At 43.3% G+C, this 18855-nt stretch overlaps 1 protein-coding gene across 2 annotated transcripts; it reads left to right on the top strand.

The window, feature by feature from the left end:
- Window positions 1-33: 33 nt before the first annotated feature.
- Window positions 34-18401, top strand: URB2 (URB2 ribosome biogenesis homolog). Of its 2 annotated transcripts, XM_009982796.2 has the most exons (9): window positions 34-242; window positions 1356-1532; window positions 3209-6587; window positions 8565-8725; window positions 9950-10060; window positions 10985-11227; window positions 12279-12369; window positions 14034-14173; window positions 17718-18401. In XM_009982796.2, the coding sequence occupies exons 1-9, from the start codon at window positions 117-119 to the stop codon at window positions 17913-17915; spliced, it is 4626 nt and encodes a 1541-aa protein (XP_009981098.1). In that variant the 5' UTR covers window positions 34-116; the 3' UTR covers window positions 17916-18401. The 2 variants fall into 2 exon arrangements, 1 of the variants encoding a protein (XP_009981098.1); XR_015223017.1 differs by lacking the exons at window positions 14034-14173; window positions 17718-18401 and adding an exon at window positions 11518-11600 and having other exon boundaries at window positions 81-242; window positions 12279-12304.
- Window positions 18402-18855: the final 454 nt, after the last annotated feature.

Genomic DNA, 18855 nt, shown 5'->3' with positions numbered 1-18855 from the left:
GCGGGCGGTAAGGCCCTGAGCGGGGGGCTCGTGGCCGCCTTCCTGTCCCACTGCCTTTGCTTTGGCGTTCCGTTCCGTGGCGTCGCTTCGCCGTTGGAGGCCGGTGCTCTGTCCCCATGGCAGCCATCTACTCTGGGATTTACCTGAAGCTGAAAAGCCCCAAGACTTCTTGGGAGGACAAACTCAAGCTCGCCCGTTTTGCGTGGGCTTCTCACCAGTGCGTTCTTCCTAATAAAGAGCAAGTAAGTGGTTTTTAATGGTAAGCGGCGAAAGAAGAAAATTCCCGAATAACCGATTGCTCGTGAGGGTGAATTGATTCATAAAGTCCAGATCTAGTTGCTTAAGCTTTTGAGCCTAGGCTGTAGTGCAGATACAGCTCCGATGGTGAATTGTGGGTGGCTCTTGATTTCTGTGTGGTGTATGAAACGTTTTCATAACATCATCCTTCAAGTAGCTGCAGCAGAAAGATCAGTTAGGGCAGGAAGAAAAGGGCACCGTGTGTGTTCTGCCTGATGAGAGACCATTGTCTTCAGAGCTGTCATTAGCATTGTTTGTTATATCCTATATAGGATGCTTAAAAATCTGATGCTTCTGGTCATAGTTAAGACCTTCAGGGTGGGAGAATGGACTGTTATAGCTACACATGTGTTTCCCGGTGCTCTAAATTTGTGCACAGGGAAAGGGCACACTCTGGGTTCATGGGCATCTCCTTGGAAGGTGCTTCAAACCCACCCTCTCCCCTCAAGTCTTTTTGTTTTGACCTTGTCTCCTGAAGGTCTGTTCAGTGTTTCCCTGAGTGAGGCATGTCTTGTGCTGCTCCTCCAGCCTAGTAGTCTAGTGTGGAGTCTAGTGTTTGCACAGCCTGCGATGAATGTTTTGAGTTCCTGTTATTTCAGTTGCTTAGAGTACTAAACCTAGCCATACATCATCATTTTATTTTGAAATCAATAATTTTAAGTTAAGAGATGTCAACACTTTCCAATTTGCACACATCTAAATAAAGTGAAAACCATCTGATTTTTTAAGTTTTGATTTAAAAGGCTACGTTTGCTAATTAATATCAACTGTCTGTACCCTGATGAAAGGGCCTTAGGATGTTGACTCCTGAACGCTGTATGGGAAGGGTAAAGGGGAGCACAGGGCCAACATTGGATGTAGAATGAAAGTTCTTAGGAATTTAGGTCTTGGTTAAAACTTACAAGCGTGGACTTCTCTGCTTATTCAGAGCCCATTCTGCTTGAATGTAGAGCAGTTCTCAAGGCACAAGTCCTGTAATTGTGAAGAGGTACTACTTTTGTCTTGTTCTCACGTGAAAGTTATTAAAGATTACTTTTTTTCTCTTTTTTTGTTAACAGGTATTACTTGATTGGGTAAGCCATGCGTTGGTTTCATACTACAATAAGAAACCTGAACTGGAGGATGAAGTTGTTGAGAAACTCTGGGCGTATCTAGACAATGTTATCCATAGTAGAAGACTACAGAATCTCTTAAAGAGTGGGAAGACAATTGGCCTCAGTTTTTCAATTGCACAGGTAACTAAAACTGTGGATATTTTGTAACATTCTGGATAGTAGTGTGTATCTTCTACGTTACTTGACTGTTCCTCACATTGTAGGGTGTTACTTAAAATATATGATATTTAATCTGGTGGCTTTTAGGACCTCTAATAAAAATTTCTCTACTTCTGTTCCGTGATGCAATTTGTATTTGTGTAGCACTAAGGCTGAAAATGGCAGAGCATTCTAATAATAATCTCAAAGTTAGTCTTCCTTTCCGTCTTTAACTTCTTCAAACTATCAGAGAGTGAACTAGTATTTCAGTAGGTAAGTGAAGGCTCAGTTCCATATGTTGCTATTCTTTATTATTTACTGCTTATATTGCCATTTTGCCCGGGAGTTTTAGGGAGAGAGAGATGTTCCCCGCAGTGCGGGGCTCATCGGTGTGTTTGGCTTGAGTACTTGTGCAGTGTGACATGCTGTTCAGCAGACCCCACAGTTTCTTCTGATGACTCTGAACTGTGGTGGCACTGAATCATTGTTAATCTTAATAATATCATTATTATTTTAGCCTCAGCTGAAAGTGAATGGGGGAGACTTCAGTTACAGTTTAGAACTGAACCAGAAAGCGTAACTTGTTACTCGGCTTCCTGGGTTACAGAAATAGCAGAATTAGTGTGTGTCTGCAAAGGCAGTCAAAATGGCTGAAAAAATGACCCTTTTAGTTGTGATCTGGTTGGAAGGAAGCAGGAGAAAGCTGTCTTTACCTGCAGAAGTTGTTCTGTGAGATGTTACGCAGAAAGCATGCCAAATTTAAATGTGGTCTGGGTGTGAAAACCTGTCTGGCTGAAGATTAGTGAGAGGTACAGCCCAGAGTACAGTAAAGACTAAGGTCAGAGGTGGTGGAGGGTCCAGTGGAAAGAATTCAAGGATCTGTTTTAGTCCAGTGGGGCTTGAGCTGAAGAGATGAACCGTCCACTACAAGGTCTAAGGAGGCAGATGGGATTTTTAACTCTGGAATAGAGGCAGATTTGTAAATTGTTACTGAATTTGTTTGCTGACAAGATTATCTGGAGGTGAAACAAGGGAGCCAATAAAAGGAGGATCAAAGGAGAAAACCATAGGGAAATCAGCACAAAGTTTGAGAAAAGGAAGGGATATGCAAGTTCAAGGAAATGTTGTATCCCTCAAGGAGGAAAGAGAACAATCCTTCACATTCCAGATATCAGTACAGGAAACTGGCTCTTTTTAAAATATGAAGATGATATTTAGTTGTGGGCATTCTTACTGAATAAGCTTCCTGGATCAAAGGTAGGAAGTGTGTTGTGCATGGTTTTTTGTTGTCTGTTTGGAACATAATTTTCAGGACGTTGCAAGAAGGAAGGGAACTTACCCTTACTCCCTTTCTGCAGGATCAACTGTTATGATCAAGTATGGATCGTCATATGCTGTTGCTGGTAGCACACTTACTGAAGGAGGGCTTCCTTGCTCATCCTGTGGTGCAGACAAATGCAGGGTCACTGTTCTGGCCAGAGGAGCTTCTGGTTTGAGACAATACAAGAGGCCCAGCAGCAGCTGTTTGCAGGTCCCTATTGCTTCCTTCTTGCAGCCAGAGCTCACAGAAGGTGGTGTTGGTTCATTATGATGAGCTTTATCTTTGTGTGCACAATTGACTGTGGGTTTGGTTTTTGTTTTGTTTTTTTCAATTTCAGGTCATAAATGAAAGATTATCGGAGGCCTGTTCTGAAAAAACACAGCAAAACATTGGCACAGTGCTGAGTTGCTCCAGTGGCATTCTTTCTACTCCTTCACTCTCCATCATTTACACAGCAAAGTGTGAGCTCTTGGTTGATCTCCTCAGTAAGCTGTCCAAGCTGGCATGTCAGCAACTGGCTTCTGATGACACTGTGGGCTCCCAGGTGTTCAGCGTCCTCCAGCTCACCTTTGCTCAGTACCTCCTGATCCAGAGGCAGCAAACTAACCCAAATCGTGTCTTTGGGCAAGTGACAAGTCACTTGCTCCAGCCATGTCTGCTTCTGAGGCACCTGCTGACTGTGAGGAGCTGGACACAAGCAGATGACAACTACGTACGTCAGCACCTGAGCAGGGAAATCCGAAACCAGGTAGAAGCTTTGCTGCAGGCTGGGTTATTCCAGCCTGAGCTTTTCCCATCCTACAAAGAGGAGCTGCTGCCAGAACAGGAACTCCAGGAGAAGAAGAAAGGAGCCTTGAAAAGTCTTCTGCTACCAGTCAACACAGTGCAGACCAAGCTAGGCAGTGGCTTTTGTGAACCTGCTCTCCATGGAGCTGTTGTGGCTGGTTCGGTGTCCCTGCTATATAAGCTCTTTCTGGACTCGTACTGTAAGGCGGAAAACCACCTTGTGTGTTTCCACATGCTCAGCAGGCTCTTTGGCTGTCTCAGGCTCTCTGGCCTACAGCAGGGCGTGCGGCAGGATACGCTGTCTCCTGCAGACTGGAGCACAGAGCTGCTTGCTTTGGAACAGCTTCTGAACTTGGTGCTTAGCAGTGATATCTATAACGTTGCCAGTGACCGTATCCGGCACAAGGAGATACAGTTTGGGTTTTACCGCAAGCTAGCACAGGTGTTGATGAGTCACTCCCAAGCTTCCATCCCTGCTTGGTTCAGGTGCCTCAAACTCTTGATGTCATTAAACCACCTTATAGTAGAGCCAGACTTGGATGACTTAGTGGCCTCGGCTTGGATTGATGCCAAGGTTTCTGAGCCACGTACGAGGAAGCCCCAGGAGGCTCTCATCACCACCATGTTCCAGACTTACTCCAAGCTGCGACAGTTCCCACGGCTTTTTGAGGAGGTGCTGACAGTCATTTGCCAGCCAGCTGCTGATGAACTGAGGCTGCCTGTCTTCTCTGCTGGCCTGACAGTAAAGCTTCGTGAGTGCCTCCTGGAACTGCCGCCCAACCAGATTCTGGACATTTTGTGTCTCTTTGTGGAGAAATGCCGGACCCTTATTGTTCCTGCTGTTGAAGGATCATCTGACATGGCCTTGAAGCTGCTGTCAGTGAGCTCGGTGCTGCACACTTTTCTGTTCAACATGAGGATCCTAGATGATACCACTCCTTCCCCTGTGGTCCTTCGCACTCAGAGTTTGCTGGCAAGTATGCAGAAGGGAATAATTCAGCCATTGTTGGAGCTGCTGCAAGCTCCTAGAAGAGAGGAGGAGAAGTCAGACCTTTGGCTAAGAAAGGCCAGTGACTCTACTCTCCTCCTTGTTTACACTTGGCTTGAGGTAGACACTTTGTTTGGTGTTAGCTGCAGTAAATATGTGTCTCCAGCGGCTGAAATTGCTGGTGCTCTTACTGCATCTACCGCAAGGCATGGGGGCATTTCAACTTTCCTCCCTGGTGTGGAGGAGCAGTGCTGGGAGAGAGTCATGGAGCTTGCAAATAGTTTTACCTCCACTAGTAAATATTGCTTGGAATTGCTCACACTTCAGAAAATGAAGATGATCTTAATGCAGACCGAAGCTGACCTGCAGGCATTGCAGCATGCTGTAGCTTTCATCCTGGAGTCTGGCAGATCCAGCATGAGCAGGGGAGAATCTGAACCATGGGATGGAGATATCAGTGTGATAAATGATCTCAACTACCCCGCAGCCCACTGGCACCTCGTCATCTCCAACCTGACTATCCTGTTGCCCTATATTTCCCTGAAAGATATAGAGTACATTGCAAATGTGCTTCTAGAGACGTTAGTATTGGCCAAAGCTCAGGAAGCTAACGCAGACTCGGAGCATTCCGTCAGCATTGGAAAGATATCTCTTGGTTTGATGCATAGCTGCTTTCTACCAGAAATGAGGGTCCTGCATTGTGCTTTTCTGACCAGTCTTACTCATCAGTTTGCTAAGGTGCTGCCCTCTGCCATCAGGGATTCGGCCGATCTGCCACTTCAACAGCTGACTACAGGTAATATCCCTTGGCATGAAGAGATCCTGACTCCTTGCAGACCTGCTGACCCGTTGGAAGCACAGTCAGAAAACAAAATGCTGAAGGATGAGCTCAGCTTGTCTTGGAAAGCACTGCAGAAAGTTGCCCAGTGTATAGTATTGTTAGCAAAAAACGGCTGTCCTGTCATCCTGAAAGAAAGTCATCTGGAAGGCTGCTTGGGTTTGCTAGAAATTGCTTCTCTTCTGAAACTAGATAGTCTTCTTCCTTCTGACTGTACCCGGAGTTTTCTGGTGCTGCTGTCCCTGCTAGCCAACACCAGGGCTAGTGTCTCTTGCAGCAAGCTGTTATTGCTGAAGTTTTTAAGTACCTGCTTCCATCTCTTGAGGTGCCTGCAAGCTGGCAGGAGTGCCAACTCTATTTTTAAGGTGTTTCATGCCAGCGATGTTCTTGAGGCTGTCATGACCTCCCAGCTCACAGTTAGCAAATTCTTCACTGATGTTTTGACTGTTCCTGTTTGGGCGCAGTATCTTCAGGAAGTCCAAGCCTTTTTGGAAAATTTTCTTCGGATGATTATTGAAAGAAGGCAAAGTGCAAGGCTCAACTTGGAAAAGTTCTTGTCTTTCCTGGTGAGCTGCAAGCTAGACGTCGGTGCAGCCAAAAGCAAAGGCTGGAAAAACGGGAATCCTGCAGCTGGGCAGTTACTGCTCATGGCATTCACCACACTGTGTCATGTTGTCACACTCTACCTTCAGCAGCTGCCAGAAAAGAAGCTACAATCTGCGGATGTACTGTCTGCTCTGTTGGAGCCAGTAGTTCTGCAGATGGTCAGAACTGTTGAACACGGTCTTCAGAGTAACATGCGAAACCAGCCTTTGCCTGTAGCATTCATACCATCTGTCACTACTCTTCTCAAAGCAGATCTGAGCCATGCTGTCAAGAAGGGCTGGCAGAAGGAGCTCAGTGGGTTTTTGGAGCAACCCCGTATTAAACTGTACCAAAAGTTTTACTCTCAGATACTGAGAGACCTGCCCTGCGCAGGAGGTAATCTGCAGTTCCTTCAGCCTGCGTTGCAGTTCCTGACGGTCTTCTGCTCAGTGCCAGAGCTGTATCCTGGAAAAGAAACTGTGATCACGGTTGTTTTTGCTGTAAAAAAGCTTCTCTCTGGTATGAAAACTCCCTTTCTCCACTTCCTTTGCTAATTTTGCAGTGCAGAGATGAGTTAAAAGCCATTTAACAAAACATAATAGCTTTTTGAAAAGTCCGTATCTTTTTACTTGTGGTAAAGCAGTAGGCCATCCTTTCCTAAATGAATAACAGGAAAATTTTCAAGGAGGCAATGTTGTGCTACCTGGACCACAGCCACCATCTAATTCGGTAATGATCTTCTCTTGGAAGATGCAAACATCTTAATACGAGTTGAGGTCCTCGGTCCTCATCCCTGTGGAGCATTTTTGCAGTAACTGGAATGTGGTAATACTTCTGGATGTAGGGCTGAAGGTGCAGTGTCCTTCTACTCATGTAGTTGGTCTAGTAGGCGCCGCTGAAGCAGCTGATGAGCACCAGGTCAGATCTGGTATATCTTACCTGAGGATCTCAGAGGACCTTACAGTAAAATACTTACCTATTTTTGCACCTGAAAGGCAAGGTTATGAAACAATGGAAATCACCTAACTGTTAAGGATGCTGAACACCCGTAATTCTCGTCATGTCTGTGGGAGATGGGCAGATCAGTCACTTCATCCCCATCACATAAAGAGCTGGGGCTAGAAATGACATGAAGAACCTCTCTTGCCAGCTGTGTGACCTGATGGCTCCTTTATATTGTCTCGTTCAGAAAGCGAGAGGAGCTAAACGCAGCGTAGACATAACTGTTCTCTTTGACTTTTCCAAACAGTTGCAATTTGTCAGACTTACTACTAACATGCTCTAGTGCAGTGGTCTGCAAACATTTTTGATTGTGTGCACCTGTCAGTAAATAAAAACAAATTGAGCATGCAGCCTCAATATATGTTTATTTATAAACTGTATGCATGTGCTACTCTACTAGTATACTACGTACATTACAAAGCATACACAAAAAAAAGTTTAAAAGGCATGAGATAAAGATGAAATAAACACTTTTTACATTTTATTTTATTTTTTAAAGATATTTTATTTATAATTCCCACACCCCAATGGACTGTCTTGTGCACACCCTGAGGTGTGTGCAGTCCACTTTGGAGGCTGCTGCTCAAGTGTACTACGGTCATGATCTTAATGTTTATATTGGCATTAGGTAGTTAAGCACAGAGCACAACTCTCCATGGAAAATCTGGTCTTGGATCTGCGCAGTTGAGTTTGAGCTGGAACTTACACACAGATACAGGCTTAGTCTGTCTCTTCCCTGGTCTGCATTTTGATCCTTCAGCGTTGTGGGGTTCAGTAGGGGCACTGAGAGCAGGGATTTCACACTAGAATGACCATGAAGACGTGTCAGTTGCTGTAATTATTCTGCTGACTTTTCACTCTCTCATCCTGTGCCTCACTTTACTAGCCCAAGATTGGTAAAGTGCTTTAACCTGGAGACATACTTAATCACTATAAAAAGCTGTAAGAATTTCTGGTGAGTAAGTAAAGTATTCAGTATGATGAAATATGGGTTCCTGTTGAAGATGACTTTCAGCATTGCCACAGATCCTGTGGATACTTGTGGAACTAAAAAACAAGCCTTCAGATTCAATTAAGGTATAAGCTAGTCCAGAACTGTCTATGTAGTAATAGTTAAGCAAGGAGTGTGACTTACCAGCAGAGACCTAAATTTTGTCAGTTTAATGGTTTTGTGGCTTGTGATGGCTCTCTGGCCAGCATTTGTAGTAAAGCCCTGTGGCTTGTTTAGCCAACTGCCTTGGCTTTTGCATATGCTCTGTTGTAGTATTTCCATACTACTGAAGGCTTCTTATGGTGACGGTTCTGTGAACCCTAGAGTAGGAAATACTTGAGAACAGCAGTTCAGTGCACTAGTGGGGATAGAGATAAAGGAAAAGTGTGGGGCCTTCTATGCATTTGAGCGTTAAAAAAAGGTTTGATTTGCTGTGTTCTTACGTGTGGAAGTCCCTGTCTTGGGAATTAATTAAGACATGCTTGTGTCTCTGGAACGTGCAGGTCCTGCAGTCACAACCCAGATGATCCAAAGTATGGAGATGGAGCTGACAGAGGTGCTTGTCCAGCTGCTGGGAAACTGCTCTGCCGAGGAGTTTTATACCATAATGAGGCTGGTGCTGCAGGGACTTGAAATGAGGAATGTTTGGCAACAGAAGGCTAAAGTAAGGCATGAGCTTAGTTGATTGTCATCTTCTTTCTTCAGTTTTCTGTATCTTGAAAAAACTTTGTTGGCTGAATGGTGTCTGATAAATATTTTTTTCCTCTTTTTGCTTTATGTTCAGTGGTCAGGTCAATTAATTTACACAGTTAAGGGCTTGGTGACTGTGCTGAGTTATGTTCTGGATGTAAATTGAGAGAGGTGGAAAGATCATGGAAACTCACTGGAAAAACTGTCTGTCCAGTTAAGGACTCAGCAGTCTTAATTCCATATATTGTCCACATAAATCGCACATCTGTGATGTTACAGGCCACGCTGAGATTTTTTGTCTGCTTGCGGATCAGAGCCCTTGCACAACAGATACCAGCAGTCAGTGAGTTTAACCACCGTTTGTCTGTGCCTCTTCTTAACAGGGTTACAGACACTTTTAGAAACGCTGGCATCTTTAAGTAAAACCAAAACTGCACCTGTGCTTTTGGTATTTGTCTCTATAGAGACTTTTACTGTGTAATAACTGGATAGGACTCAGTAGCTTTTTAAATACTGTGCCTTTCTCCAGAGCAGCTGAAGCAGCAGTGGTAACATATGGAACAATTTTGGCAAAAAAGCCAGCTGTACCCTCTATAGAAAGCTCAGTGACTTGAGAATGAAACTTGTATTAAACTTGGGGGTTTATCTGGCTCTGTCTTATTTGTCAGAGATAGGCATGGATGTGCTGCATCAGTTCTTGGTATGTATTTTTGAAAGGGTATCTGGAATTCCTGTACTATGCATATAATTCCTGACACCTGAGTATAGTTTTTAATACATTTCTTTTATCAGTCTGTCATAACAGCCAGTAGGTAAAAAAAACTGCTGCTAATTGCAGTGTTCTTAGTGTATAGTGTTCTGGTGTCCCTGTATTCCCCCTGCTTCCCTCTGTTATCTAGTGGCAGTTGAAGGCGGCTTTCCTTTCTTAAAATTCACGTAAGCCTTTTTCTACAGTAAGTTGATTCTAAAATAAATGGAGCGTGCAGTACATTTGGGCCAGTGCTGCTCAGCATGTTGAATTTTGTTGAGCTGCTGCTTACTTCACAATTTCCAAAGAGATCTGTTGGTGGGAGGACTTTCATGTGTCAAGGCTCTGGTAATGCTCAGAACTGCCACTGCCCTTGAAAGAGCTCTTCTGTGCTTGAAAGGAGCCAAAGCATCTTGTACCCGTGACTGATCATCAATCTGCTTTCTGCAGGAAGTACTGTCAGCTGTTACGCTAACCAAATTGCTGCTCAGCTGCCCATTAAGTGGAGACAAAGAGAAAGCTTTCTGGTTTGCCAGCCCACAGATAATCACAGCTTTAGCTGTAAGTATCTCTTTATTGTAACTTCATTACCTGTCCCATTTATTTGTTGTAGTCCCTAGTTACATCTAAAGTGCCCAGAGGCATACAGGAACAAAAAAGTTGTGGATGCTTGACATATCCATACCAGATTCACCTGCACTTGTTTGTCTGCACCCTTTCTCTCCTCCTTCCTCAAGTAAATCTCCTCCTGTGAGTTCAGTGTGTAGGTCATCCATTTCTTATTATCAGTAATTTTCTGGGACTGCACCACCTAATCTGGAGCTTGGGAAAACTTGTTAGGCTGCAGAGATGAGTCTGAGCCTCCTGTCCTTCCTCCTGTGCAAAGGAGAAGGTAACTGTCAGCCACACGTCACAGCAGAAGACAACAGCAGCAAAACAAAGGAAAAAGTGCTCATATTAAAAAAAAATAATAAATTCACTGAATTATGAATGAGACACTTAACTGAAAGTAACCAAACCCAGGTTTCTTGTCCTTCATTTGTACAGCAAACATACATAGTGATGTAGGTTTTACTTCTGTCATAGTAATGGTGTCTCTAGACCAGAATTTGTCAGAGATTGGCTCTGCAATGCCTGGGGATTGTGAACATGCAAGTTCTGCCCTTTTTTGGTGCGTCCGCATGCTTGTAAAGGAGAGAACTGCATCAATGCATTCATGTGAGGAGGTGCAAAGAGGTGCTGGCTGTCAAGGGACTGGGGAGTAGGTACAATTCCACACTCACAGCAGTGCTTCCTTGAAATGCGTCACATGCATCCTTGCTCAGGGTGCAGCTGCACAAAAGTGGCTGAAATGCAGGAGTCTCCCTGCCACTCCAGTTTGCACCAGTCTGGTTGACTCTAGTCGGAGCACTACGGTTCTCTGATATGTGAGTACTAGTGATGGGTGGCTAATGCACTCCTTATCTGTTTCCTCCCTTTTTGTAGATGCAAACCAAAGAGGCCTGTCAGGACCAGTCACTGATTTCCACTATAGTTGTACCTATTCTAGAGACCGTAGCAGCTCTGCTAAGGCAAGGAGAAGGGGTTCTCTTGAATCCGCACCATGTGGCATTGGCATTCAGCATTCTCCTAACAGTCCCCCTGGATCATCTGAAGACAGAAGACTATCGCAGTGTCTTCCTGGGAGTCCATGAAGTGCTCTTCTCTATTGTGCAGTGTCATCCAAAGGTATACCTGTGACGGGGGGTGGGAGGAGGGGAAAAAGAAAGAACCAACACAGAGGCCAGTGATGAGAATTTTTTTTTTAATAGTGGTTTTGAAATAATTTGTCCTGATAGTACCGAAGTGCTTTGTACCACTTGTCATTTAAAAGACTAGGAATCTCAAAATCACATGATTTCAATCGCTCTCCTGCTTTATTTTATGCCTGCTTTGTTGGTCTTTGGCAGTAGATTGCTTATCAACATCTGATGCTAGATTAGAATAAAGCTTTCTCTTTTTTTATGATTGATTTCCAGAATGACAAAAGGCTTTGGCAGTAGGACCTCATTCTCACTGGAGATCAAGGTTCTGCAGTCCTTTGAAAACAGGGCTTAGACATGTTAGTAGCTGGTGACCTTCAGACGCTGTACTATGCCAGCGTTCTTGTCAGCCTTCTGGCATGGGAAAGTGAAGATGTGCCAGGACTTGCACAGGGTTGGACATACTCCTACATGGAATATGTAGGCAGAGGTGGAAGAAAAAAGGAAAGGGGCCTCATGCATTTGTCTTAGGACTGAGAGTGAAGGAAGTTAAAGATGGGGAAATGGCAAATTCTAAATGCAAGGCAGTATGCATTGCTAAAATGCCCTTATAAAAACCCTGTGGTAGAAAGCTGCCTATCCAGGCTATTTTCACACTGCGATCTGTAGTGTTACTGGAGCCTGTGTTCTGTGAATCTGGCTGGCTACAGAGGTTCTCTACCAGCAAGAACAAGTTCCTAGATACCAGAGTACTAAATCGAACGGTGCTTTGGAGAGGTGGAGTAACTCTACTATGATGTTTACTTGTTATTTATATTTGAATATAGCCAGGACTGCAGTCCCACTCCAGGGTTCTCGTGTGCTAGATACTGTACAGATGCAGAAAGAAAAGGCAGTCTCTGCTCCTGACAGCTGTATAAGCTATATCGTTTCCTTCACAGAAATTGATCTCCCTCAGACTAGGGGCTGGTGTACTTCTACCCTGTCCACTCTCTTTACTACATAATCTCAGATGGTTTTATTTCATGTCTTTGCAGGTACTGTTGAAAGCAGCACCATCTTTTCTGAACAGTTTCCATCGTCTGGTTGTTTCTGTCATGCATGAAGGACGTCAGAAAGGAGACAGAGGTACCATATTTTTTCTGCTTTTGCACTATATATACACACTGTTAATTTTTTATATTCTAGAAGAGGAAATGCAGAACAGGGCAGTCTGACATGAGAAGCAAAGTCCCCAAAACCTAGCTGTGGCATTGAAACCGTTATCTGTCCCTTTCTGTCCTTTATGTAAAATTGAGGATGAGGCTTTGTAGTATCATGGGGTTGTGAAGGTAACTGAGGCTTCTGTGGAGCTGCATCTCGACAGCACTGCATTAGGTGAATAAGGTATTCTTCACTGACTGGCTGGCAAGTAGGCAGGAACTGGTAAGGCTTGCTGTACCCAGTTTCTGCTCTTCCTATCAACCTCTGTGCCTGAAGGCATGGTGGCTGTGAACTCTGGTGATACACGCTCATATGCCTGAGTTATAGCCCAAATAGATCCTACTAAATGGAGCTTCTTGTTACTGGAACTGTGTTTACTACCGAACTGAATTGTCACCATTCTGTGCTAAGCATAAAGCCAGAACATTACACATATATGAAGCATCAACTGGGATTAGATGATACATCTGTATGGTCAAGGATTTGGAAGTTGTTAAAGAATTTACATTGTCAAAGTGGCCAAGTCAAAGATGTTCACGGTGATCAAGGTAATCCTCTTGTGCTTTATGCTGGTCATGACACGAATACTCTGTCATTAATAGTGGTGACTTTTTGAGACAAGTTGACTTCGTGGCCTGCAACTGCTTGTATCCCAGCTTTCCGCTGATGTTCTACAGCTTATTCCATGTTCAGGTTTATCTCAGCTGATATGTTGCTCACAACTGCGGGCAAATGTAAGTGTATTTATGCATCATGGAGGAATATACTAACAAAGGCTCAGTGATAGAGGAAAAGGTATGTTAAACTGGTGCTGAACTTTCAGAATTTGCTAGCTTCTCTAATATGTTTATGTAAGGCAAGGGTCACAGGAAACTTACAGGTACATGGTGTCCTAAAGTTTAAAAACACGCTGTTTATCTTTGCACGATTGTTTTATTTTCATAACAGATAACATGAAAGTAATTTCTAGATTTCCCTTCTCCCTTTATTGTGTCAGTTCTCTTCATTCACTGCCTACTGAAAGGGTAAATTCTCAGGTGATCTCTGCAGTCTCACTCTAAGTATCTCCAGTGTTGTGGCTTCTGCTGCTGTATTCCACGTAATGAATCTCATGAAAAAGCTTTAGTAAGACTATGCCACTGCCCAGCTTTAGTAAGACTTTTTACAGCATAGTAAGACTATGCTGTTTCTAAGAGATGTCTTCTGATTTTCTGTAGGTAGAGAATATAATTTTCCAGTCTCCTTGTTCTCTCCTCCACAGTGCTAGTTGGGACTGAATCATGGAAGGGACCATAGCTGCTGGTTTTAGCACTTCAGTGTGTATAACAAATACTTTTTGCCTTGCAGTGCCTATGGAGTGGGAATGGGTGTGCTCTTACAAAATAACCATTGGAAGAGATGCATATGGTGTGTTGTGGGGGTGTGTGGGGCCTCTCAGCTGTGGCTTGATAAGAAAAGGAGATACAATGGGCGAGCTGGTGTTGGCTTCATGTAGTTCAAGAATCATATGGAAGACTGGGTGATTCTTTGTTTTTTTCATAGTGTTTTTAAGCCTTAAATGCCAGACTGCAACTCACTTTCTGTTTTAGGCAACACAGATGAGTTTGAAGTTACACTGAAGTGTGCACACTTGGTGGAACGGATGTATACTCATATCGCTGCAGAAATGGAGAACTTTACTGTGTTTTCTGCTTTCATTGTGGCTCAGTATGTGACTGAATTGCAGAAGGTAACGTTCTCAGCCATCTTGAAAGTGCCATGGTATTGTGCTGGCTTTGGAGTTCCTGTTCCAGAGGCAACTGTGTTAAGTTTTGTAAAACCTGTAAAGTTATAAAAGCTGCTGTGCCTCATGGGGATACAGGTTTGATCCAGACTCTCTGTTGCTTTGAGTAAGAGTTCCTGAGAGTCTTTCTTACCCAGCTTCCGAAAACTTTTATAAAGGTGTGGGCTGTGGGTTTTTTTAAGGCAAAACAATGCAATGCCTATTTACAGAACTGCTTTGCTTTTCTGTCATGTTGGGTGTTTTTAATTCATGTGGTAGGTAGGTACTTCTTCCAGCTGGTTTCAGTTGTCCAGGATTGATAGCAGTTAGGGCCCCATCTGGCAAAGTAATGGGGAAAAATTCTCCTCAAAAATGTCTTTTAATCTGGTCTCAATGAGTAAGTGAATGGAGAAAATGTTACCAAGCCAGAGAATTGTCAGCTTTTCAGTAATTCTCATTCTGTACCAAAGATATCGTTCCCATCCTTGCAGAAAAAATTACTCCTACTATTATGAATGCCAGAACCAGGTCAGTAGCTTCTCACATCCAGACCTAAGTTCAGATTGTCATTCTATTCAGCCTAATGGATTTATATTTCATCAGGATTTCAATGCTGCTTGTGTTGCAAGTATCTGCAAATGGATTATTTGTAGCTCTGGCCTGGGCATAGGCTGAAATACAAAAAGGAATTTTAGTCTTTGATTTTAGGCTCTCTTACCACAAAAATAGCCTAACTGGTGCTATGTTTCTGAAGGATTATGGTGTAATCAATGTAACTAACCTTGAAGGTTGTTATGTAGCTTAAACTCGGCTGCCTTCTTTATTGCCCAGCTTCTTCCAAGCTTTGGGAGCAAAACAATGGGATATGTCAGTTTTTAGCCATGTTATTTAGTGTTCCTGGTAAGTTGGTTATTGTTTACATAGTAAACATAGTAGTTCAGCAAATACTAGAGGCAAATTACTGTTAAGACTACTTCTGCTCTATTTAACTATCTCTGAACTCTGAAATCTGTTCCTTGCTGCACGTAGAGCCTTTACTCAGAAAGCCTGACTTGAATTGTCAAATGACCTTTCTGAGTGAAAAGGACACTTATTCAGTACTAGCAGCCTACAAAGTCTCATGAGACTTTTGGGAAAGTTTTGTGCAATACTTATCACTGGGAAATGGAAAGTGATGGATGGTAGCTGATGCCACAGATCGGTAATCTATGCATGGAACCTCTGGGCGTGGAAAGGGGAATCGGTGTAGTGAGCTACCAGACACTGTGACAAAGGGGTGTTTTCTGTCTGACAGAATAGATAGATCACAAGTAGGTGATGATTTATTTGCTCATTAGACTGGTGAGACTTGATGGCTATCAGAGGAAGGGGAGACCTCAGCATACCTGTCTTAAGGGGGCATGTACATGCCTTTCATGTTGCTCCGCAGAGGGAGGGAAAAACTCCCTTAAGCATTCATCTCTTCTGAGTCCAGATTAGTGGCTTCCAGCCTGTGATCTGAAGACTCTGGGGTCCATCAAAGGTAACAGAAAAACATGTTGGTAGATTTAAATCTGTGTATGGGCATCTGCACACTTACTGGAACCCCTTTTAATGGTCTGCAAACGAAAACTGATGAAAGCTACTGTCCTAAACAGTCACTTACTCCTAAAGCAGTTCTGTAACAGTTCCCTCAGTGCTCCCTCTTTATACCAGAAAATAAAATATCCTGAGGATTATTTTGTGTTAATCTAGAAAGATTCCTTGCTGGAGTGGGTGGCATCTGTAGCCTTTTTCATGCTGTTGACGGTGCTTTTCCGTTGTTGTCTATGAGCTGTTGCTTAATTCAGCAATAGAGAAATACCTCTTCACACATCTAATGTCTCACATCAAGAGCTCTGTAATGCTTGACAAATTTGTCGTGCTAACTATATAGACCATAAAACACTCACAAGCATAATTAACTGCCAGCCAGTAGTGGCAGCTATTTAAATCTTTGGTTCTGCTTCCTGTGGTATTATGGGAGGGTGTTTACAGAAAACTGCACTGCGAAGCAAGAATGGCCCAAATAAGGCATGGGTCCAGATTAATTTGTGATGTACGGGATGCAGTTCCATTAACTGCAGCTCTGAGGTATCTGCTTATCCCAAGTGGCACATCTGGTCCATTTTGTCAATAGCTGTGAGTATTCCTGTCCTCATTCTCTGCAGTCCCTAGGAAGGGAGAGGCCAGCCCAGTGCGTTCACTGGGAGTTGTGGTGCTCAACTGTTCTGTTGCTTTATTGTGTGGTGTAGGGAGAAATAACATCTGTTATAAACCAGCTGATAGATCAACTGACATAGAGGGGAAAAATGGCAAACTTTTGAACATGCAAACTCATCAGGGTCACAGATCCAAAGAAAGGCTTATGTGCCTTAATGCCTGCTTAATGTTTTTCCCAGCTATGTTAGCAGGTCTAATAAAATATATTAGCTGGTTTACATTTAGGGCAGAAAGAGAGCAGGAGCCTGTCACAGTGATTAGGACTGCACTTCATTAGTGGAAAGTTTGTTAGTTGCCTCAGGAAGAAAGAAGTCTGTTTTTTAATGACAGCTTTTTATGTAATTTCCATTAGACCTGGAGTGCAAAGGCTTAGGTCTGGAGGCATAAAGCTAATTTTTGGATTCAGCAAAGATAAGACATAGTTCAGCGGCAAAAATAATGTGATAATGCCAGAGGCCAGTACCGCCTGAGGCAGTGAAGTATTTAGCAAGCGATCGTGAGCACAGGACAAATTCCAGTTAGTCTGGAGCACCAGAGGACTCCAGAGTCAGTACTGATGTTCCTGGTTGTAGTGGTGGTTCTGCCAGTTACGGGGTTGAGCAGGGGTAATGGCAGGAGCAGGGCACTGAGTCCTGAGTCATTCCATGTATTCCTTCTACTTTCTACATGACTTCAGGCAAGGTACCTGATTTCTGATGTTAAAACAGATCAAGGAAATGCACATCTCCTGAGCTTTTTGAAGGCTGCTTTTGTTAAGGCTTATACGTTGAAGTTTTCAGATACAAATTGTTAGATAAATATCAAGTTGTTAAGTGGTAAGTTAAAATTGATTAACTACCCAGTCTAAATTATGGAGTAGCCTAAAGGAAATGCTTATTTGAAACTGGGACTTAATAGCATACAGCTAATACGAGACGTACAGAATCTACTGAAATGTGTAAGCCGGGGCAACTATTGTAGGGTTTTTTAATTACAGTTTTTCTACTGAGGAATTTTTATGTGATTCCAAGATGATCAGTGTCTTTGCAGCAATGTGTATAGCAGCACTCTTGTGCATTTTTTTGCAAGGGGCATGCTTGTTCTGCAAAACATATTTGCAAAAATCAGGAAAATATTGCACAAGACAAAATCTTGGATTTTATCTAATTGGCTGTTCCAGATGGTCTGATGCACTGGATAACATATAGTCAGCAGTGAATGTATACTGACTGTAAGAGTGTTTTCCTGCCTTTTTGACTTCAAGTTTAATGCAGTTTTGTTGTTCTTCTAGGTGACTTTGCACCCAGCTGTGAAGAAACATCTCACAGAAGGGATTTATCACATCCTTGACCTTTGCATTGAACGGGATGTCAAGTTCTTAAATGCATCACTACCAGCAGGTGTAAGGGAGGTCTTTAAGGATCTGTACAATGATTACAACCACTACCACAAAGCAAAAAAACAGGGGGAGGAAAAGTATACTGCGTGATGAATCCTGCCTGGTGCTGCATGATCAGTTATGCATTGATCTTGCAGTGCACAGAAAATCCTCAGCTGCTGTTTGGTTTGGCATGACTAGCAAGATAAATCTGAAGAGGATCCTTTAAATATGAACTGCATCTATCTCTATACAGCCGTAACGGGGAAAAGGGGAACGGGGAGGGAGGACGTGCCGTTAGATCTGGTCCTGCCGTGTGGCACAAATGGCAGAACTGCTGCACCTGTGCTGGCCCTGGTGAACTCACAGGGCTCCCTGGGGAGCTCGCTGCAGTCTGGCAGCACACATCAGGCTTCAGCACATCACAGTGCTTTTCTGTGGAAGCAATAGTCTGGTGTAAAAGCCAGCGAGGGTTACAGCTCCTACTCTCGCTTACATGGTAAGCAGAATTAAAGCAGTTAAAGTGCTTATTTTTGTACCCTGTTATTTTACATTTTGTTACTGAAGAAATTTGTGAATGTCGCACAGCTGTGCAAAACTCTGGAAATAGAGTAAAAAATTTGAAAGTTTGTATCTCTTTGCGTGCTTGGTTTTGCTCTTGAGCCCAGCCCTGGTCAACCCAGTTTGACCTATTGAATTTCCTTCCCAACTGAATTATCCTGTGATCTCATGGTAATCAAAAAGACTGACTACTTAGAGCTCTGGTCGATTTACTGTCATTAAGCAATTGCACTTAGTCATCTGAGCTGTGGTTGCTCTCAGTGTACTTTTTAATCTTGTGACAAATGCCAAGTACCGAGACCTATCTGAGATCTCTTTGGTCTAAGCTGAGCCTCAGTGCTTTGCATTCACTCTAGGTTAAGAGCAAGCCCTGGAGTTACTGCAACTCAGCTGACAGTAATTTAATAAGCTACGGTAAATTAATCACATTTGAGCCTGTAAGAAGCTTTATCAAATAGCTCCCTTTCATTAGCTGAGCTACAGAAGTTTA

Source organism: Tauraco erythrolophus, chromosome 2 (assembly GCF_009769465.1).
Source record: "Tauraco erythrolophus isolate bTauEry1 chromosome 2, bTauEry1.pri, whole genome shotgun sequence".
Classification (NCBI taxonomy): Eukaryota; Metazoa; Chordata; class Aves; order Musophagiformes; family Musophagidae; genus Tauraco; species Tauraco erythrolophus.
This window is presented reverse-complemented; position numbering and strand designations above follow the sequence as displayed.

Coding starts and splice junctions, on each gene's coding strand:
- URB2 (XM_009982796.2), top strand. CDS start 117: ATGGCAGCCATCTACTCTGGGATTTACCTGAAGCTGAAAAGCCCCAAG. Junction 1,533..3,208: donor TCAGTTTTTCAATTGCACAG/GTAACTAAAACT, acceptor TTTCAATTTCAG/GTCATAAATGAAAGATTATC. Junction 14,174..17,717: donor ATGTGACTGAATTGCAGAAG/GTAACGTTCTCA, acceptor TTGTTCTTCTAG/GTGACTTTGCACCCAGCTGT.